The 23,404-nt window shown below is 40.0% G+C and overlaps 1 protein-coding gene across 5 annotated transcripts in view; it reads right to left on the minus strand.

Annotated features, from left to right (window-relative positions):
* Jakmip2 (janus kinase and microtubule interacting protein 2) overlaps positions 1-23,404 on the minus strand; it is a 161,590-nt gene that overhangs the window by 38,118 nt on the left and 100,068 nt on the right. For 4 of the 5 annotated variants that reach the window (XM_006526338.4, XM_006526337.4, XM_011247034.3 and 1 more), the window contains exons 3-10: positions 17,520-18,017; positions 12,987-13,196; positions 11,148-11,246; positions 7,539-7,685; positions 6,741-6,881; positions 3,755-3,811; positions 2,778-2,897; positions 1,550-1,678 (exon numbers count right to left, since the gene is read on the minus strand). In XM_006526338.4, coding sequence (XP_006526401.1) covers positions 1,550-1,678; positions 2,778-2,897; positions 3,755-3,811; positions 6,741-6,881; positions 7,539-7,685; positions 11,148-11,246; positions 12,987-13,196; positions 17,520-18,017 — 1,401 coding nt within the window. Of the gene's footprint in view, positions 1-1,549; positions 1,679-2,777; positions 2,898-3,754; positions 3,812-6,740; positions 6,882-7,538; positions 7,686-11,147; positions 11,247-12,986; positions 13,197-16,156; positions 16,954-17,519; positions 18,018-23,404 lie in introns of those variants that run through there. The other variant, XM_006526340.4, reaches the window with a different exon arrangement.

Consider the following 23,404-nt stretch of genomic DNA (forward strand, 5'->3'; position numbering starts at 1 on the left):
CCTTCTAAACTACTAAGAGTAGTTGTGGTATCTCCTGGCACATTGTAATTCCTTCAAAAGGAAAAGTGGGGCAATGCCAGTATAGAGGCATGCTCCTTCTTTCTTGCCAAAAGCCATAAGGTAAGGTCTTTTGGTGGTTCTGGCTACAGTTAGAGGGCTGGGTTCAAGTCCTAATATATTAGAACTCTGGGTGGATAATTTAACTTCATTGTATGTATTTAACTTCTATGATATCATTTCTTCTTCTGTAACAAGGAGAAAAACCATAGCCATAGAACTTTTTAGCACTCTGGGTGCCAAATGTGGAACACAGCAAGGATGACTGACTGACTGAATGCATAAATAAATATATTTCCTTCCTTCCTTCCTTCCTTCCTTCCTTCCTTCCTTCCTTCCTTCCTCATTTTTTGTCCATCCTTTGTCCTTCCTTCTGTCAGTGAAAGGCTTATAAGCAACAGTTATGACATTCTACAAAGAACATGAATTTGTAACATAGGGAAAGTTGATTAATCTCTGACTCTTCAATCCTTTTATAAAACATCTGCTTTAGAGATCTCACACAAGGACTTGTTGAGATATTGTCTGTGAAATGATTAGTGGGTTGTGTACGCAATGTTTTGCACTTGTTAATTCAGAAAAGAAAGTTCCTAATTATTACGTTTGAAAAATAAAATAAGTTTTCAATGGCATTTTTTCATGTATTTGTTCAAAAATTATTTTGAATAACTTTTCAGAATAAAATTATTTTTAAGCAAGGAACTTAGAAAAATGGATCATTAAAATCCAATATGGGTTAACTTAGAAAATGTAAGTTTTCTTTTTTTAAATTTAATTTTATTTTTTTATTAAGAATTTATTTCATTTACATTTCCAATGCTATCCCAAAAGTCCCCCACACACTCCCCCACCCACTCCCACTTCTTGGCCCTGGCCTTCCCCTGTACTGAGGCATATAAAGTTTGCACAACCAACGGAACTCTCTTTTCACTGATGACCAACTAGGCCATCTTCTGATACATATGCAGCTAGAGACACGAGCTCCGGGGTGTACTGGTTAGTTCATATTGTTGTTCCAGCTATAGGGTTGCAGATCCCCTCAGCTCCTTGGGTACTTTCTCTAGCTCCTCCCTTGGGGGCCCCGTGATCCATCCAATAGCTGACTATGTCACTTCTGTGTTTGCTAGGCCCGGCATAGTCTCACAAGAGACAGCTATATCAGGGTCCTTTCAACAAAATCTTGCTAGTGTATGCAATGGTGTCAGTGTTTGGAGGCTGATTATGGGATGGATCCCCGGGTTAGTTTTCAAATAGTAAAAATATGAACTACATACTCAACTATCTTGAAAAGGAGAAAAAGAAAAGCATTGATCTGTACTGGTTCTTATGTATTTATATCTAAAGATTGATAAATTAAACAAAAAACAGTTCAAAAGCCACAGAGGACAAAGCAGCACAAAGAAATATGTGCCGCTGACATTTTAAGGGCCACAGTGCTTTTGCAATGCAACCTCTGCATGTTAATCCCAGACCTCTTCAGGCCCACACTTACCTTGGCTTCTCTTTCAGCATCGATGATGCCGCCAGTCTGTTCCTGCAAGAGGGCATATGCTCTTTGGAGGGCTTGGTATTCTTTTGTTAGTTGTCTAAATCGTAGCTCAGATTCTTCAGCAGCTAGACTCTTGGGGTTTGAAATGCAAAAATTCCAAAATTAATTACGTTATGTCTGCATCCTGTGTTTGTAAAGAAGTTACGATTTATTTGATTCTCTTTGTAATTCTGAATTATCAGTAAGACTATAAATTCAGAATATGTTCAATATGTATTTTGGAAAAATATGGAGGACATTATTTTAATGAAAGAAATTTATTTTCTTTACATTAGTGATTACTTTCCATTTGTCCTTGAATAATACCAAATTTTAGATCCAAATAAGAAGACACAATCAAAGTTTGGATGTAAATTTGAGGCAAGGATACTTTAACCTTTACTCTCATTTCTTTGTATGCATTTAGATAAACAAATAAATCATTAGTTGATTATGAATCCTAAAGCCTCTCTCAAGTTTAGATTTGGGGCATAATTTAATCATCACCAGAGAATTTGGTCAAAAACGTAGCATGAGGGGGTGGGGATGAAGTGCTTGCCTAGCATGTAAAATGCCCATTTTGCACCATTACATACATACATACAGACAGATAGACATACAGACAGACAGCTATAGATATAGACATAGACATAGATATATAAATATAGGTGTTGAGGTCTCCTGTAATCTCAGAACTTGGGAGGTAGAGGCAGGAGGATCAGAAGTCATGGTCATCCTCAGCTACTAAAGAAGCCCAGGTTCCACTAGCATTCCATGGAACCCTGCCTATAAAAACCTGTGAGTGTGGACGGAGACGATTCATGCCCCTAACCCTGACTTAGTAGTTGCATTCAGTGCAACTGAACTCACGGGATTATTCTGATGGATTCTACTTAACCCTGCTTCAGCCTGAATCCAGAAACCCCCTAGGCTGACTCTCTCTCCCATGCAGATAAACCTTTTTGGAAAGTCACTTTTCTGTTGCATAATTCAATTATAGTGTCAAACTGAAGGTTTGAAAAGTCCCTAGGGAGATTATATGACATAGATGATGCTTACTTTCAAGATTATCAAAGTGGAGAATGATCTCAAGGTTGGCCAGTGTTAAAGGATCACGTTGTGATTTTCCTTCCCCTTAGAGGGAAGATTTGGTGACAATATCATGCAGGAGCAGAGAAAAGGCAAAGCTTACTTCATCCAGGTCATCATCGGGGGTAGCAGGTGTCCGGTCTGTTCTAAAGGAGGTCATGGATGATGTTTCTGAATCCATGGAGTCCTCGTCATAGCCAATGAACGGATCTAAAACAGGCCTCTAAGTGGAGAGAAAGTTTATACTTACTAATATGACTAAAAATCATGAAAGATGCTGCATTGAAAATCCATTCCCTAGGGCAGATCTAGATGAACACTGAGATCACGGATGCTTTAAGGCTTCTTTGGTGAATTACAAACTCTAGGCAGGAGCACAATAGCAATTCATCCCCTTCCCGTGCTGTTTCACTTCTGGTTTATTCAAGGGAAATGTATGGATATTTGGCTGTCTTCCTAAAGTCACCATAAAGTGTTCACTTAACAGTCTATGTCATGATTACTTAACACATCTTACTCTTTTCAGGGTTTAAAATCTGCCATAGGGACTTTGAATGTGGAGGCATTCATGCTAAGGAGGTCATAGGGTCTTAACTCTGGTCATCTAATCCCACATCCAAACCAAATCAAAAGCAAGCACAGAAATCAAAACAATGGAGCGTTTGCGTATTAGAGACTAGAAACATAATGATGGACTGAAAATGTCATTATCAATATTTGCCTAGAGATAATAGTTAATTAATTACAGGACAGATATCAGAAGCTAATATGATTCAATGTTAGATATTGATCATGTATATGGCCTAGTTACTCTCAGCATGTAACACAGTAACTTGTCAGAAAAACCTTTAAACATTAAGGCCAATATCTTCTGATTAGAGGAAATCAGTCTTTCAGGTTAGGACACAAGAACACAGCATTTCTAGTCAGAAAAATGACTAGAGATTTTTTTCAAACAGGTACTGCTCATGGTACACTGCAGTTCAAGAGCGTGATATATCGCATCTTTGCAGAAAGGTATCTTGGCATGCCTCCCTTTCCTGACTCTTTGTGGCATTCTGATAACAGTTCCATTGTTACCTTGATTGGTTTCGAGCTTCTCCTGTGCTTTCTTCTACGGATGAGTTTTTCTCGATCCTAGAAAACAGACAAGGTCTTTTAAGAATGGAAGTTGTTACTCCTTCCATGGGTGTTTTGTTCCCATTTCTAAGAAGGGGTAAGTGTCCACATATTGGTCTTCGTTCTTCTTGAGTTTCATGTGTTTTGCAAATTGTATCTTATATCTTGGGTATTCTAAGTTTCTGGGCTAATATCCACTTATCAGTGAGTACATATTGTGCGAGGTCTTTTGTGATTGGGTTACCTCACTCAGGATGATGCCCTCCAGGTCCATCCATTTGCCTAGGAATTTCATAAATTCATTCTTTTTAATAGCTGAGTAGTACTCCCTTGTGTAAATGTACCACATTTTCTGTATCCATTCCTCTGTTGAGGGGCATCTGGGTTCTTTCCAGCTTCTGGCTATTATAAATAAGGCTGCTATGAACATAGTGGAGCATGTGTCCTTCTTACCGGTAGGAACATCTTCTGGATATATGCCCAGGAGAGGTATTGCGGGATATTGGGAACAAAACACCCATGGAAGGAGTTACAGAGACACAGTTTGGAGCTGAGACGAAAGGATGGACCATCTAGAGACTGCCATATCCGGGGATCCATCCCATAATCAGCTTCCAAACATTGACACCATTGCATACACTAGCAAGATTTTGCTGAAAGGACCCAGATATAGCTGTTTCTTGTGAGACTATGCCTTCTTGTGAGAAGCGGATGCTCACAGTAAGCTATTGGATGGATCACAGGGCCCCCAAGGGAGGAGCTAGAGAAAGTAACCAAGGAGGTGGGGGGGGGGATCTGCAACCCTATAGGTGAAACAACAATATGAACTAACCAGTACCCCCCGGAGCTCGTGTCTCTAGCTGCATATGTATCAGAAGATGGCCTAGCCGGCCATCAGTGGAAAGAGAGGCCCATTGTTTGTGCAAACTTTATATATTTTTATGTGTACAGGGGCACACCAGGGCCAAGAAGTGGGAGTGGGTGGGTGGGGGAGCGTGTGGGGGACTTTTGGGATAGCATTGGAAATGTAAATGAAATAAATACCTAATTAAAAAGAATGGAAGTTGTTGAATGTCCCCCAACAGTTCTGTTGTCACTTTCTTCTGCCCACAGTGGCCAGAAGAGGGCATTGGATCCAAGCGAGCCTCTGTGGGGGTTTCAGGGAACTGAGCTCAAGGGCTGAGCCACCTCTGCAGCACCTTGTTTTGTTTTTTTAAAGAGATAGTTGTTCTCCCTTGAAGGATTACATATTTTTATCTGACGTATTATTTTATTTTACAAAATGTGGTAACTTTTTGATATGCTGTGCCAATATTTTCAGACTGTGCATATTATATTTTTCCTGCCGTCTAATCAGGAAGTACAATTTGTTCCTTCATTTTAAACCTGAAGAAAATAATGTTGAAAACAGAATCCCACGAAGAGTAATTATTGTGCTTTCCAATGCCCAAAAATTAATTTACATCTGTGTTGAGAAAATATTATCCTCACCAAAAATATACATTTTTTTTTTTTTTACTTTTTGTTATTTCTTAGCATAGACAGGTGTCTCTTGACTATTTTTGGAAACTTGTTTCGAGGCTGCTGCTTGTAAGGATGAGAGGATGAGACAGGAGGCAGAGTGTCTACTTGCTGGGAGTCGCCTAGTTTTGTTTCTGTTTTGTTTGGGCAGAAATGGCTGTGGTTTTCTGAGAAACTTGGTGATGAATACCTACGAGCAACAATAAACTTGCTGACTCAGATGCTGTGTGCACAGACACTGGGACAGTTTGGGATTTAATCGTTACATATTCCATGCATTTATTGCACATTTCAACTATATGGAACTCTCCAATCAATGGGAAACTTGTACAGTTTAATTTGAAGCTGTTCAAAGTTAGGTATATTCCTAGACCCCAGAGTAAGTGAGATTTAGGAGACAACAAGGTGGGAGCAAGTGACCCAGGCTTCACATCTGAATATCACTCAAAACATTGGCACTTGCACTTTATCTTTTGCCTTGATATATATCAAAAATTTTGATCATGCCTACTCAATATAGCTGAAAATTTTAAAATTTACACCTTGTACCCCCAGGTTACTTTCTTAATCTTAATTATAGCATACACGAGTAAGTGACATTTTTTAAAAAGACGAGTAGTAACTAATTAAAAACAGAAGTACAATCTTTTGCTCCCAGTGGCGAGTCGTCTCATTTACCTACTCTGGAGACTGTTGTCAAAGAGCCCTCCTGCTCCCATGATTAGTTCAAGCCTACAGGCTTTGGCTTATTCTTGAAAGAAGAGGAATCAAAGATGCTGTGCTCAGAATAAAGACTGCAAAGGGAAGAAGACAGCCTGAAGGTTCAGGCGGTCTCTCTTCCCCACGCTGCTAATGGGAGCTAACGGGAACCACAACCAGATTCAAATGGTGTAGCAGCAATCACATAGTCGGCAGGTACTGAAGAATCTATCAATAATAAAGTGTAAACAGGTAGTCCTGCTCTGCTCCATGACTATGATGATGCTCTTTACCCACAAAACTGTGAACAGATTGTATCTATGTGCGGTGCACTAATTCGGTGTCAGAAACATGGTATATATGTTTCTGTTTTTGTAGGCAAAAAAAAAAAAAAAAAAAGATATTCTGAATTACTGAGCTTCAGAAATCCGATCCCAGGAAACAATTGCCTTCCTCCTCTGTATACTTCCATAAACGTGCATCTAAAAACTCCTTTAGGACAGTTTATACTTATGCTTTCAAACTATTAGGCAAATGTTTATAATTGGAATATCGGTCAGCTTAATGTAAAACATTTTGAGATAGAGCTCCTTGTACAGAATTGCATACTGAGTGTCTGAAGGCGGGCATTTGAAATGAAACCAGAAGTATGAAGTGCTTTGTGATGTGTTGGCTGTTGGCTACCCATCCTTGAGAACAGCTAGGTGTTCCCCGATGGTTCACCTACCCTTGTGAGCTCATCAATGATGTTTTGCTGCTCAATGACCTGCAGTTTTAGAAACTCTGTCTCTTGTTCTTCATTAGCTTGGTCAAGGTCGTTCAGAGACTTCAGTTTCTTCAAAGGTGGGTGAGATGTTATTTTTTCTCTCTAAATTAGAGAAGAAAAAAAAATACAAGTAGAAACTTTAAAAATCCCCAAATGTAGTCATTTGATATATTTGTAGAAATTGGAGTCCAGTTAATTTGAATATTTTCCCAGGAGATGACACACTTTTACATACATGAACTAAAATGGCCGAGTACGTTTTACCTGCTGTAATACATTCAAGTCCTTGGCAATATTCTGGAGATTTCTAAACCTATCTTGGAAGCCCTTTCAGGAATGTACTATCATATCAGTCATTCACACATAATACAAGCTATGATATTGATTTCCCAACTGTTAAACAAATTAAAAAGCAGGCATAACCTTGCTTAGGGGTCACATGGAGGCTTTGCTTCTCAGCTTCCAAGTGTCTGAAGAGTAAGTGCATTCCTGGAAAAGCTCCTTCCACTCTGCAAGGTTAGAAACCTCATAAAATGCAGAGGCAGGACCTTCTGTTGCTTTCTTCTTAATGTTTCCTTGCTTACTCAAGGGAAAATCCAAGTGGTTGGTACACACACACACACACACACACACACACACACACACACACACACACACACACACACATATATTACCCAAACAACCTCAGGAAAAAAAATCAGGTCAGGAGCAACCCAGAAAAGGAAGCGATAGGTAGGTTTGGCAGAGTGTGCTACTCACCATTTCTGAATTTTCCTTGGTTACGGCTTTTAGTTTCTCTTCCATGCGCTGCAAAGACACCATCAGTTCATCGTTTCTCTTGGCTAGGCACTTGTTCCTTTCCAGGAGAGGTTTGCATTGTTTTTCGGTTTCCCGCACGCGTTTTAACTGGGCATAAAGAAATTAAAATTTGTTTCTCGTATCTTGAGGGAAATAGGGTGAGAGAGGTCAGGTGTGAACAAGGAAAACAGCCCAGCAGTCACCCTGTGTGTCTCAGGACAGACTATTAGATTCTTCTCCCTTAATGGGTCAGTCTTTTCTAGTTTTGTCTCATGAGTGTTATTTTTGCCTGCCTGCATGTCTCTCTCTCTCCCTCCCTCCTTTCTTTTTAGTGGGATTGTAGAGCTGGTAGACTCTGAACTTATTATGTAGACCTAATGAGGATGGAACAAACAGGATTTCTCTTGTTTCTGCTTTCCCAGTGCTGTGATTAGAGTCCATGAGCCAGAACGCTTGGCCCTCATCATAGTCCTCACAATTCTGCCTTATCTGTTACCTTCACAGAGGTGCCACAGATGCTGGTGGTCGGAGTGGCCAGAAACTAAGTGGCTCCCTTTTACTTTCCCCACCTCACTCCCCCACACATAACCAAACTGACTGCCTGGTCCAGAAAAGACCTCTCATTGGCTCAGGAACCTACAGAAGCCATTTAAACCACATGGTCACCACAACCTGGTTCCAGGCCTCATCCTCCCCAACTGCATTAAATGGTCTTGCTGAAATCTCACTCTCAGTAAGTAAGACAGGATCTGCTTTTCTGTTGTTGTTGTCATGGGGACCATTTTTATATTCCATAGGATGTTTAGCTGCATCTATGCCCTCTGCCTGCTACTTACTGGTGATAATACCCCGTCAGCTGAGCTGACTACATGTTGCCCAAACTGCCTTTAGTTAAGAAGCCCTAGACTAAATGTATGAATGCTGTCCTTTAATTCTTTCACTTTTCACAACTCTTCTGTTTGGTTGATATACTACAGACCAATCTATATAGATAGCATGAATTTCCATGTTGAATTTCTAATGATTAGCTTGTCATTTCTTATCACAAGGAAAAAGGATATTGGAGGATCTCAAAACTAGTGAGTCCTTTTATGGAAATCTATGATTTGGGGATATACGGAGGAAGGAGGAAGTTACCTATGCTTAAACAAAAACCAAAAGCAAACCCCATTGGTGGCTCTTGGCATTTCCCTAGTTCCATCCTAATCAGAATTTGAAAGCTTTAGTTTTATAATGAAAACAAAACATTGGCTTTATTTTTCAAAAATAATCAGGTGCAACTCATAGTTCTTGAGCTTTGGTATCTAAATCATTAATATTAAATTTTGAGTACATACAAAGACAGATTGTTCACTGGGTTTATTATTCCACCCTGAGAGTCCTATGGAGATTAATGCCCAGTGTTTTTAAAGATTCAAGTCTACCAGGTGCATACTATTCATAGAAAATTCAAATGAGCATGAGGAGAAAGAACTGTCCCATTTTAACACAGCATGCAGTCATGACAGTACTGAAGCATCCTACAAAATGCTTCTTCAGAAAGACAGGCCTTAATTCTTAACAGAGACTGAAGTTATGCCTATATGATCAACCATGCATATATGTATGCCTTTATTAATGGACAGAGATTCATGTGAACACTAAAACACCATGCTATAGTTTAACTAATAACAGGTAGACCTCAGGTCAAGGAGAGAATGTATTTTATAATATGAAAGAGTTGGTATGCCAAAACCATTAGCAAATATTAATTTACACCTATCAAATAACGTAACTTCAAATATCTATAATGAAAAATGGGCAGAGCTAAGAAGAGACATAGAAAAGTTTTCTCAGAGAATAAGTAGACAAAAATATTAGAGGTATTTAGAAAGTTTAAAACAAGACAGCCAATTTGAATAAAGCTATAACTAAAGATTTTGCTGAAAGGACCCAGATATAGCTGTCTCTTGTGAGACTATGCCGGGGCCTAGCAAACACAGAAGTGGATGCTCACAGTCATCTATTGGGTGGATCACAGGGCCCCCAATGGAGGAGCTAGAGAAAGTAACCAAGGAGCTAAAGGGATCTGCAACCCTATAGGTGGAACAACATTATGAACTAACCAGTACCCCGGAGCTCTTGACTCTAGCTGCATATGTATCAAAAGATGGCCTAGTCGGCCATCACTGGAAAGAGAGGCCCATTGGACTTGCAAATTTTATATGCCCCAGTACAGGGGAACGCCAGGGCCAAGAAGTGGGAGTGGGTGGGTAGGGGAGTGGTGGGGAGGGTATGGGGGACTTTTGGGATAGCATTGGAAATGTAAATGAGGAAAATACCTAATTAAAAAAAAAGATTGTGGAGCACATCTTTCTTTCCTGAGGAGATGTGATATTTCTAAAAGCCACTGTCCTGGTTAGTTTTTTTTTTTTTTTTTTATCACCTTGACACAAGCTAGGGTCACCTGAGAGAAGGAACTTCAGTTGAGAAAATGTGTCTTGGATATTGGCCTGTAGGCAAGGCCGTGAAGCATCTTCTTGATTAACAATTTATGTGAAAGAGCCCAGCCCACTGTGAGTAGTACTATCTCCCAGTGAATGGTCCTGGGGTCTATCAAAAAGCAAACTGAGCAAGCTAGGCTCAGCAGGCCAGTCGGTGCCTCAGTTCCTGCCCTGATTTCCCCTCAGGTGGACTGTGATCAGAACATGTTAGCCAAACAAATCCCTTTCCTCCTCAAATTTCTTTTGGTCACTTGTTTAATCATAGCAGTAGAAGGCAAATGAAGACAGTAAGCCTATGCTCTGGCTGTAAAGAAAATCTTAATAAACACAAGGGGATGAAATGTTGCCAAATGTGGTGACCGTTAAGAAGTACCTAGTGATGATAGAAGTTAAAAAAAAAAAAAACCTAACAAGCAAACAAACAAAAAACAAAACCAAAAGAACTTCAGAGGTTTGCAAATTGAACCAGTTACACAGTTTCTAGAAGAAATTTCATGATACTGTTTTAAAAAGTAGGAAGAGAGAGCAATGCGTTATAATACTCACAGCCTGTGAGAAGTAATAATAACTCAGCTCTAGGGAGAAACAGTGGCCCCAGATAAAAGAAAGGATCAAATCACATTTACATAAACAATTCAATTAAAATATAAGCTGCAGGCTAGTATGTCAAAATGCCTATTCTTAAAATGCTGTAATGATAATAAGAAAGAAAAGCAGCAGGGTGCTGGAGAGATGGCTCAATGGTTAAGAGCGCTGACTGCTCTTCCAGAGGTCCTGAGTTCAATTCCCAGCAACCACATGGTGGCTCACAACCATCTGGAATGGGATCCGATGCCCTCTTTTGGTGTGTCTGAAGACAGTGACAGTGTATTCTCATACATAAAATAAATAAACAAATATTAGGAGAAAGAAGCACTTACACATCTAGAGGGAGTTATGTGGGGCAGCCACTTTGTGGGGATTTATCATACTATACTTTTGTTACCTGCTCGCTTTTCTCTCATGATGAACTGCAAATCACAAGGTATACTTTTAGAGCATACCATGTAACAAGACACACAATGCAAACAGTTTGCGTACAACTCACCAACTCATTCCGCTCATCTCCAAGCAAGGTGTTCCTGTCTTCTAACTTTCGTATAGTGGCGTTCAACTCAGCTATTCTCTTTTGATTTCTTCGCAGGTCCTACACATGAGAATTGAAATGAGCATCTCTGGACTACCATCAGGAAAAGTAATAGGCGCCTTTCTTCCAATTTGGCCCATGAAGATGAATGGTCTTTTACTAAGAGAAGACTAGCTAGCTCTTTCTAACTCTCAGCATTTACTCCTGAGTAAAGACCTCTCTTGGCTAAAACCACAAATGAATTCCAAGGGCAAACAGACAGACCCTGGAGCCCAGGCTTAGGGCACAGAGGGAGTGACAGAAGGTTGAAACAGGTTATCAGAACTGGTTGTGAAATTCAGGAAATATCCTCATGTCGCAAATGTCCATTGATTCCTGGGACACATGCTATTATACTTAGCCACAGAGGGGACAGATTAGGAGCAGACGTGGGGCTTTGTGAATTTCTCTATATTTATGGGGTAAAAGGTCACCGTGAGGAAGCATATTACCTTTATGTGAAAAAGCAAGGTATGCAAAATAAACTCGAATAACATGTTTTTTACAGTATGACCAATTGCTATGAGCCACCTTACACATAGCAGCCGCTGCAGAATTCTGTACTATAGGCCTACCCTGACTACATGCTTGGGGTTCTGCTATTGTTTTTCATTTTGATAGTGGCTCCCTGTTGTGATGGTGGAGCAGTTTCACACCCCTGGAGTCATCATAGCCTAGAGGGTTCAACACAATCGGACCAACTGCCAAACTGATGGTGGTTCTACGTCAGCCCAGGTCTTGTAGTGGATAGTTGTAATCCGAGCCATGAGGGCTAACTAGTACAATGTTCTACATTCTCTAAATGGTGTCTTATAACAGGTAGACCATCAGGAAGAAACCACCATGGTTTCCATCTTACATGGAAGGATACTGAACCGGGAAGTGGTTTGTATAAGGAAACTAAGGTAATGAATTTGAACCAAGAGGTCTAAATCCAAAGTCCATTTTGGGGGTGGGATAATCATGATATATCACATAGCAAAAGAACTAAACTGACTATGTGCTACATTCCAGATCAGTATATATTTACCTCCGCCTACTAGGGTGTGTGTGTGTGTGTGTGTGTGTGTGTGTGTGTCCTCCTGTATATGTGCTTGAGGGTGGGAATGTGTGTTCCCCCTGAAAACCAATTCATAAATTACTTATTTCTTTGTTCTATGTAATACTGTGGAACTCATTTTTGTTCCTAAATCACACACTTTCATTTTTTGTAGCTACATCATTTGATAAACCACTACATGCAAGTTTATATCTCTCAGTATACATCTGAAAATAATTTGTCATGTAAAATTATGACAATCTGGTGGAGTAAATGGCAAGTACATTAAACTAGAAACTTTTATTCCATGGCTATAGATGATTCAATCTCTTTTACAGGCATGTATCTCAACCTCTGAAGATGATAACTGTCAATTTCTAATCCATATTCACGCATGGGAAAATTACCAATTTTGCCAACAGGCAGATATCTTCATTTAACTCGTAATTTTTATAATAGATTCAAGTTTGAATAGATATCACTAGGCTAGAAAAATTCCACGAAGGATTCAGACACCTGCAGCTCTGACATGGTGTGATAATGAAGCACAGCCCACTTTGTTGCCTGTTCCCAAGATACACTCTGGATTTATAGTAGGTGGTTAGAATGGATTCCTTTGTACTTATAGATAGGAAAATAGCTTAAGTGAAAAGCAGAACTTAAAAGCTAAATAAAAGATGACTCCACTCTGGAGTTGTTAACCTCAAGTCGCAGGGACTTACGGGGCTGCTGCAGTGCTCAGAGCCGTCTCCTGCCCTTCCTGGAATCTCTCTCTTCGGACTGCTCATGTTACACTCTGCCTCCTTGACAAGGAAGAGCTGCTCATCCAGAGCCTCCTTCTGAAGCTGGAGTTTCTGCACATAGCCCGTCTGAGTCTCCAGTTCTTTTTCCAGGGAAAAGATGATCCTGTCCTTGGCTTTGATTTCATCCATCTGAATTAAATGAGAGCCAGAACATTTCATTTGACCATGCTATGAACGAATCCTGTTTTCCCCATGGGAAGTCCACCTCTTTCTTGTGATGATGAAGAAAAAAAAAAAAAAAACTCCTCTGGAATCTGACATGCAGTGTACTGAACTCACAAATAATATGGAGTAGCATTGACTAATAGAAGGGGGGCCATCCCATAATCAGCCACCAAACGCAGACACTATTGCATACGCTAGCAAGATTTTGCTGAAAGGACCCTGATATGGCTGTCTCCTGTGAGGCTTTGCCAGTGCCTGGCAAATACAGAAGTGGATGCTCACAGTCATCTATTGGATAGAACACAGGGCCTCCAATGTAGGAGCTAGAGAAAGTACCCAAAAGCTGAAGGGGTTTGCAACCCTATAGGTGGAACAATAATATGAACTAACCAGTACTCCCCAGAGCTGTGTCTCTAGCTGCATATGTAGCAGAAGATGGCCTAGTCAGCTATCGTTGGGAAGACAGGACCCTTGGTCTAGCAAACTTTATATGCAGGGGAAAGCCAGGGCCAAGAAGTGGGAGTGAGTGGGGAGGGGAGCAGGGCGGGGTGGGGGGAGGGGAGGTTATAGGGGACTTTTGGGATAGCATTTGAAATGTAAATGAAGAAAATATCTAATAAAAAAGCCGCAAATGCCCCCAAATGAGAATGTAGAGAAATTGGAGTCCTTATGCACCATTGAAGGGGGTGGAGGTATGAAACATGTCTCCATGGTTGAATTCTGCTCAATAAAACTGTATAGTAGGAAAAAAGAAGAAGAAGAAGAAGAAGAAGAAGAAGAAGAAGAAGAAGAAGAAGAAGAAGAAGAAGAAGAAGAAGAAGAAGAAGAAGAAGAAGAAGGTGGTGAAGGAGGAGTTATACCCTGAATTGGTGTTGTCCTTATGTATAGTGTTTGAAATGATCTGGGTTGGTTAGCAAAGAATACATTTAAAAATGGATTATTAGCTTCAAGAAAGATAGATTCAAGATAGCCTACTATGATCATTCTCAGGAAAAACAAATCATTACTGTCTCTTTCAGGGAACCAGCATTCGATCTTGATCCTAATATTGATTGATATTATCAGCCAGTCATTTGCAACTGAAGGAAATAACAGTCTTCCCGGTAGTGGTTTACTCATTTTCTAGGAAGTATCAATTCTGATGCTATCAGGAGGCGGTTCTGTTGTGTGATCTTTCCTTTCCCACCCACACCTCAAGACAGTCAGCCTTAGCAATCGTTCTGCCATTACTGCAAGAAAACCATCATTGGGAATAGACTAGGAAAGAGAAATGCCTGGCAATTATAGTCAAAATGTTTCCTCATATATCTGTGGAAAATAATTATTGATTTAAACACTCATGTATTCTAATCCTGTGTGTGGCATCACATATATTAATTTTGTACTTAAGACACATATATCAGGTACCATATATCAGTGGATCAGAGTTCCAGTTAACTAGAACTGGTTTGCTGTGCCTAGATGTGGGATACTCAATAAATTAAACAGATGCTAACAGTTTTTGAAGAGATTATAGACACCAGGTGAACGCTTTTTGCCCTATTTCAATATATTCTATGTGAATACTTAAAGGGGAAACAAGAAAAGACGTTGGCATAAATGTCATTCTTCTCTCTCTTGTCTCATATTTAGTGACTCACCCGCTTAGTGTGTTTCTTTGCTGTGCTCTTTCGATGGGGAGAGCAGTACAGCATCTGTTTGCACTGTCACTCTTTTTTTTTTCACATCAGTGCCTGCTGCTGACTCTAGGCTACATGTGTCCAGTTTAGTTGGAAGCTGTACTTTCTTAAAGAAGTCTGAGTCCAGGGTTAAGCTGAGCACACGTGGGGATTGATAAATACAGACTTATCTGAAGATTAATACAGCACATGATCTGCATGTTCCTGGTTACTTGTGATGTTTGCTGTATTGTGGCAGATGCTAGATCAGCTCATTAACACCCCATGGAGTCATCCTTACCACCTCTAATATTATAAATGATCCTTTACAATATAAGTCTGATTCTTGGCAGTATTTGCAGCCCCACGGTTAGGTTATACAAGGCATCTCACTTTCTATTTATGTCCTGTTCAGTAGGTTCCAGGACCACTCTGTACCAGACGAGACTCAGAACTTGAAAGGTTAAGCATTACATCATTGTCAACTGCTATATGTGTGATGAAATCTTGATACTTTAGCTTCGTCGTCAGAGCCCAGAGCCCATCTGTCAGGCTCTGTAGTGTACTGGCTCTATCATTATCCACATACCCCTAGAATTTCCCACTGTGGTCTCCAGTGGAATATGTAGCCATATTATTATACAGTTGTTATGAACACATAATTTGAGACTCAGGATACTGCAAAATTAATCAGTGGTCTAGTTCATAGATAAAAGGAATTATAGGGGGCTGCAGAGATGGCTCAGTGGTTAAGAGCACTGACTGCTCTTCCAGAGGTTCTGAGTTCAATTCTCAGCAACCACATGGTGACTCACAACCTTTTGTAATGGGATCTGATGCTCTCTTCTGGGGTGACTGAGAAGAGTGAAAGTGTACTCACATACATAAAATAAGAATTGTAGATTTTTTTGGTAACATTTTCTATAAAGATCAGATCTCATTTCTTTCCCCCCTGACCCTTCCCCCTCCCAGGTCCAAAAGTGCATATGAGGGTGATGGAAGGGATATGAAATAAAAATGACAAAGGGAGGACAGGAACACATGCATTAATAAGGCATTTCCCTGCATTGTTCTATTTGTACCCAATTTTTAAGCCACTATTTGGGTAGTTTAGATTTCATGTGGTTGCTTAGGAGAATCTCCTGTCTGCTTCAGCAGTGTTCTTGGAAAGAAGTAATGGAGGGGAGGATTATGACTAATTTGCCAATTTCACACTGAAAGGCAAGCAAGAATATTTAATTCAAGGCGTTCTTGTAACTCACCTACCTGACTGTTCCATTGTTCACAGTCTTGAATCCTTCTTCATCAACCATGGTCATTTCAGAAACCAAGAGCAGCGCAGAAACCAGTATTTCTGCACTGAATTTGGCCTCGATGGTCAAGCAGTACAGCAGAATGAGTTGCTCAGAAAGGGTGTCAGGGACAGAATTTTACAGTCACGTTGTACCACATTACCAAGAAAACGACACAGGCTTAACTTGCAAAATGTTCTATGGGAACCACAGAACATTTTAGCTTAAAGTGGAAATCCTAGAGACATAGAATTTCTAGGAAATCATTGAGGATTGGCAGACACAGGGGAAAGGATGGTTTTCCTCGAATAGTACTCTGCTTAGAGAAACATATAGTATTAAACACATTTTAAAACAGTGGTTCTCAACCTTCCTAATGCTGCAACCCTTGAATATAGATCCTCATGCTCTGGCGACCATCAACCATAAAATTATTTTTGTTGCTATTCCACAATTGTAATTTTGCTACTCTTATGAATTGTAATGTAAATAGTTTTGGAGGTAGAGTTTGCCAAAGGGGTTTCGACCCTCAGGTTGAGCATCACTGTTCTAAAGATTTAAGCTAATTGTCAACTTTTACATGTAGATGAATATAAATTTTCATCCTGAGATCATAAACAAGGTTAACCTAGGGTCCTACAGCTTTTAGACCATGCATTAATTTAATTTATTTATTTTAGCATCATGAGATTCTATGTAGTTTTGGCTTTGCATGCTAAGAGAAAAAAATTCTGTGTGTGTTGAACTCAAGAAAATTATAAACAGCAAGAAGCTACTTCTGAATGACATTCAAGTGAATACATTAAATAAATAAATAAATAAATAAATAAATAAATAAATAAATAAATAACAGAATAGCTTATAATAAATAGTTCTTGCTTAATTGGAGGGAAGGAACCCATTTTTAAAATGACCAGGGATTTTATAGCTCCATGTTTTCGCTGATCAGTCAAGATGTTTTTAACATTTTCAGACAAATTGTAGAAACATCCCTTTGTCCTGAAAAAAATACCAATGAAATTTTACAACCAGGAAGCCCATAGCAAGAAGCTAAGGTTAGGAGGCTTTGTAATTTCCCGTCTTTTCACGGACCACCCAAGAACACAGGTTGCTGCATGAATACCTGTGCACCCACGTGGATGCAATTACTATGAAATATACTATGAAAATGAAAACTCTAAACGCTCTTACATTTTACAGCTCCAATTTCTACTAAACCACACCTACCGATGTACCTTGCGCTTCCAACAGCGCAGCTGGCCAAAGCGCGGGTGTTTTGTTTATGGTAACCGACAAGAAAATACCCAACCGGAGTCCCCCGGTTTATTAGTACTAACCAGCCTCCGTATATCCCGTTCGGATTCCCACTTGATCTTCGAGATGGCTTCCTGGTGGGACTGATGCTCACTCCTAAGGTCCCCAGCTTTGATTTTATCCGCTTGGATCATATTGCTTAGAGCCTCATCCACCTGCTTCTTGGCAGTTTTCAAGTCTGTAATTTCCTGCAGGAGCTTCAGGCGCTCTGCATCGAACTGTTTCCGGGCCTCCTCCCGGGCCTCAATGGTGAGTGCTGTCCTTACTTTGTCGCTGCTGCCATCCCGGAGAGCACACAGCGCGGACTTGAGTCTCTGAATCTCCCCATCCCGCACCTTCACTGTCCTTGACATTTCCTGCTCATGCTGTTTGATGAGATTCTCCCTCACGGCCTGCAGCTCCTTCATCTTCTCCTCGTGGAGCTTGGCTTTAAGCTCGGTCACCAGGACCGTGTGTTTGCGCTGCTCCAACTCACGAATCCTCTTTGCTTCTTGAGTCTTCTCTCTTTCAAGCTTTGATACCTAGAGGCAGCGAGGTGAAAGGATGAAAAAGCATGAGCCTCAAAGAAAACGCTTACTCCCGGGCAAGATCTTGCAGCTTAGGCTGCTATGATCTCTTAATACCTTATTTATTAAAAAAAAAAAGGGGGGGGGTGGGGAGGATACAAGCTACTCTGTGCTCAGAGGAAAAGAAAGCCAGGGCCTTAAAGCAGAGACTATGGTGTGTAAAGGGAGGAAACATCTAAGATGTTTATCTTAGCGTGTTCAGACGAACTTTTGATATTCTGAGGTCTTCTTAATCAGTATGTGGTCCACAGATTGGCAGCTCCAGAGACACCTAGAAGCTTGTTAGAATTGCAGAATCCTGGCTCCCCACCAAACCTATATATCAGAATGTGCTTTTAACACATTTTAACTCCTCAGGCAACTGGTATACCCAGTAAAATTGTGTAGCTTTGTTGGGGGTGGTTCTCCCATTGATAGAGAAACATCTACAATTAACAGCTGCACAATCCTGGCTTCATCCAAACTCGTAAGTGTGGGCATCTCTGCATGGCTCCAAGTTTGATACATCAATAAGGTGCCTAAAATTTTATTGTACAATGCTCCTCTTTCTTATTTGAGAGGGTAATTGAGAAGGTAATAAATGAAGATAGTTATAATAGCCATGATTTTATTTTTTCTTTGTATAGCAATCACATTCCATTCCTCAACTTGTTATATATATAACTCCACATACATGCACACTAGTCAGCCAAACAGATAACATCCCTAAATCGGGTAGTCTGTTGGGTTCTCCTCTAATTATAGGGATTTAGGCATGTTGCTTCTACATGACGCAGGGGGTCTTTTTTAAGTCTCACTCTTATCACTCGACCTTGCTGCCCCCAAGCCAAACACTCCAAGTAATTTCACAAGAATTTCTTCTAATCTTTCCACCTTTCCAGAATTCTGCTGAAAATAATCTTCTGAGTTTTGTTACATTTCCAATGAAAGAATTCATTCTTTCTGGTCTGTGCTACTTAAATGTGACCTAGTAAATCCCCGATTTAACAGAATGCTATGTAGCTAGCCACCTGGGTAGCATGAAAAAGTCCCTCTGTGATCCTGCCCTATTTTCTCCTCCACTCCGTTCATCCTATATCGCCTGTCTCAGCTTCTTTGTCTCGGTAGACAGGGACACACGGACATGGACACACACACACACACACACACACACACACACACACACAGAGGGAGAGAGGGAGAGAGGGAGAGAGAGAGAGAATGAGAATTTGAGAGGCCCTAGTAGCATTATCTGACTGTGTGACAGAGTCTCTGCCATTTCTCCAGTTGGAAAATGTTAATAATAACACATATTTTTAATTTTTATTGAAAATAACCTCCACCCATTAAAATATGTTCTGATTGTGGTTTTCCCTTTCCCATAATTTGAGAGCTTTTCAACCTAAAAGTGTTAAAGTGCTTTTTAAAAATCATTGTAATTAGAATAGAGTACGTGGGATTTTACTTACCTCAGAAACTTACCTATCTTCAGCTATACCAGTATTTTCTAAGTGAAGTAGTGTTTGGTGAACATGCTTTGAAAGCACAGGAGTGAATCTCACTGGCGTTATCTTACGAGGGAGCAGAACCCAAGAGGACTTGGTGAAGCAGCAGTCATGTGTGTTCCAATGACTGCCTTCTGATCTCTTCTTAGCTTGATGTCCAACATGGTGGATACTCACTACACTGAATACTTGCACTATTGCAAGCATGAGATTAGTTCCCTGTGTAAAATACACTCTGGAATTTGTTGATGTATCACAAGACAGAGTTTCTTGTTAGCCCTTTGTCATTTATTGAAATGATAATAGTTTGTGTGAGTTAAGTTAAACAAACTTTTGCAGGGAAAGCAATTGATCCCTTCCACTTCTAAAAATATGGCCACAAGACAATTAATTAAAGATCACCTCTCTGACATTCATTTGTAGTTGGCATTTCACTTCTTTTGGCCAGTGTTGCTCTAGAGTTCTCTGGGGTTCATTTGGAGAGAATGACTTTCTTCACACTGCTAATGATGCCCACTTGGTAAATCCCAGCCCTAGCACTACTGTTGTGGCTGTTCCAAAACCATAGAGACCCCTCCACACTGAGAATGGACTCCCCATACTTGGGCCTTGCCAGTCAGGCTCCTATGTAGGTTGAGCAGGACTTTGTTCCTCCTTCCCCTCCCCCACCTCTGCTCCAGACACAAGAGAATATGCTATTTTCTGCACATGGTTTATATTTGTACCTGTCTGCCTACAGTCTCTTTTCCCTGATGGCTCTCCCCTTGACTCTCATTGGGATTCTCACATTCCTCTTGGCCCAGCTACTTAGCATCTTTTCCTGACATGTGACCCTGATTGCCTAGGATTAAGCTCATATCTAGTGTTCTTTGTCTTCTTGGTGCACTTTGTTGGTCCTTAGTGCGTTTCTTCTTTATGTGACAGATTTTGTGAATGCTTCTCTCTCATCCCCACCTCCTTTTATCCTGTCCCTGATTAGAAACTCCTAAGGGACTACCATTATATATCCACATATTGCAGACACAGCACAGTAAGGAGCAAGAAGGCACAAGTGCAATTACAAGCCATATGCTATTGTTTTCTGGCCAACCCTGTAAGCAGAGGCATGGATAACATGTCCTGTCATACAGCTTAGAGAACATAGGCTCAGAGAGTTATGAGGGTAACTATGCATTCAGTCATACACCCTTGCAAGACACTGCAGCAAAACACAACATCTTTAACAGGTAAGGATGCTTTTCAGTTCTTGACAATGTTGATTACATTCTCATCTTTGAAAATGTTAACTTCCTGATATGTGATGAGGAAACTATAGCTCATATATCTGTCTCTGTTTTTTTTTTTTTTTGAATACAGATCTATTATAATACAACCTCTCCTGTCTCTTGCTTGGGGTTGTTTTCATATTACAGTGATTGGGTACTTTCAGAGACTGTCTGACCCATAGACCCTAAGATATTTAGTGTCTTCTACTTTGTAGGAAGGTTTCTTAATTCCTCTTCTGAATAATGCTTTTATTTTCAGAGGACCCCCCCCCAATTTAGAAACTCAGTTTAGTTTCCATATAAGACATTAGGAATGTATCCTTAGCTCGAGTGATGGGAACTCGGTCCTTCTCTGTGTCAGCAGTAAATGCTTAAAGTAGTAACATTGGAAAGAGGATCATGAAAACATGACTCCTAGATCACAAGGTCCTAAGGGAAATGACATTTTATAGGACAGTGATGAACTATAATGAGAGTGGACACCAGGTAAGGGATTTTGGATTGATTTCTGTTCACCAACTAAGAAAGAAGTTCTCAACCTTTCTGATGCAGCAACCCTTTAATTCAGTTCCTCATGTTGTGATGACACCAACCACAGAAGTATTTTATTGATACTTCATAACTATAATTCTGATGCTGTTATGAATCATAATGCAAATATCTGTGTTTTAGGTGACCCCTGTGAAAGAGTAGTTCCACTCCAAAGAGGTCACAGCCCATAGGTTGCAAAACACTGATCTAAGAAAATGTGTTTGAAAAATGTCTGTAATGGTTATTTCTAGAATCATCTTAAAAACTCATGGGAAAATAACTTGAACTGTTATACACTATGGTATATAAGGCAATCTTGTATTAGATATGACAGGAGACATTCCAACCTAAATTACTCATGTCAAACTCTCTCAGAGTACCTAACCTAACATCTTCTTGTGATTCTCTCTTGACTGTGTTGTTTCTCTCAGATTATAAACAGTAATCTTTCATGTGTATCAACAGAGAGAGAGAGATCAAAAGAACAAAAAGTTAGACTATAAAAAAATACAGCTGTGTGGAGACTATATTCCAGCCCCAAAAGAAAGCTAACACAACCACACTGATCATGGTGTCAATCATGGTGTCAGTCACTCCGGAGAATTCACAAAACAAAGAAACGTTCACATTTGTTTCAGAATCCATGGAAAAGGCAGTCATTTGCAGGATCTCACAATGTGACTTGTTTTTCCTTAAACTTATATGGGAAAGTGCTTCACTTTGAGGGAGAGCTAAAACATGCAGTTTGGGAGACTCAAGAGACCATAACAAAGTGATTCTCAAATGTCCTAGTTTAATATAGTTCCTTGTGTCATGGTGACACACAACCATAAAATTATTTTTGTTGCTACTTCAAAACTGTAATTTTTCTACAGTTTTCAAATCATAATGAAAACATCTGATATCTCTGATGGTTGTAGGCAACCCTTATGAACAGGTCCTACTAGCTCCAAACGTTCTCAACGTACAGGTTGAGAACCACTGCAGTTGTGTGATGAAGTCTTTTTCCAAGCTTACATATCATTTAGGCATTAAGGTAGAAGATTTAAATATCCTAACATAAATCATGAGAAGAGGACACAAAAAAGCTATTGCTGAATAGAAATGTAGACACTAACATGATAATATTTTGAAATGGAGAAAATTATTTAGCAAATGAAAATCACTTTGAACAGTGTGAGTGTTTTGCAGAGATAACTCAAGCTCAGACATAGGCTTGCTGGGGTTTCCACGTGTTTCAGTCTAAGTTGATGCCTTTGTAAATACTCCATTGTGCATATTAGTACATTTGGCCTGCAGGTCAGCCCTGTGGTGTCTGTCGTATTTGTACCCAGTATTTCAGGGAAGAAAGGAAGAATCAATCCCTCTATAAGCACAAACAATTTCCTCCAGAGTGGCCAAGAGCCAAGTCTGGCCTAGAGCCTAGGCCTGATGGCTCTCAAACTTACAGTAAACGCCTTTACCTCTGTCAGCTTTTTTCCTACTGGCATAGTAGGTTTATGATCTCATTCTCATCTGGTTATGGAGAAGATGACTCAATGTATCAAAAGCAAGTGACTAAGCAACAGTAGATACTATCATGTTCATTTTGAAAATATTGTTGCATATGGTAGTATATTATACAGTGTTATATCAAGCCACCACCAACAAAAATGCAAATTCACATAGTGTATGACTAATGTGGCTATACATTAAGAGTGTAGTAACTATTTCCAAACAGAAAGAAATGTCCGAAGCAAAATCTGGCTTGCCTTTGGGATGTGTTGAAATCTCTGGGGTTGGTGACATAGGGTTTTGACTTGGTAGACATTAAGAATACATATGACTCTAAGGAGTAGGGAAGCCAATGGAAAGGCAAGAACAAGGAACACTGAACCAGGCTGTGAAATGAAATTTTAAATCCTTTCTGCCCTCGAAATTCTATGGAAGGAAAAGATCACTATGAAAAGTATTTCCTGTGATAAACTTTCCAGTGGGACACAAGGAAGAGACACCATAACTGCTTTATGCAGGCCTCATGCTGTGTTTTCCGTCAGTAATTCTAGCCTGGCTCATGGAAATC

The sequence above is a fragment of the Mus musculus genome, chromosome 18 (assembly GCF_000001635.26).
Source record: "Mus musculus strain C57BL/6J chromosome 18, GRCm38.p6 C57BL/6J".
NCBI lineage: Eukaryota > Metazoa > Chordata > Mammalia > Rodentia > Muridae > Mus > Mus musculus.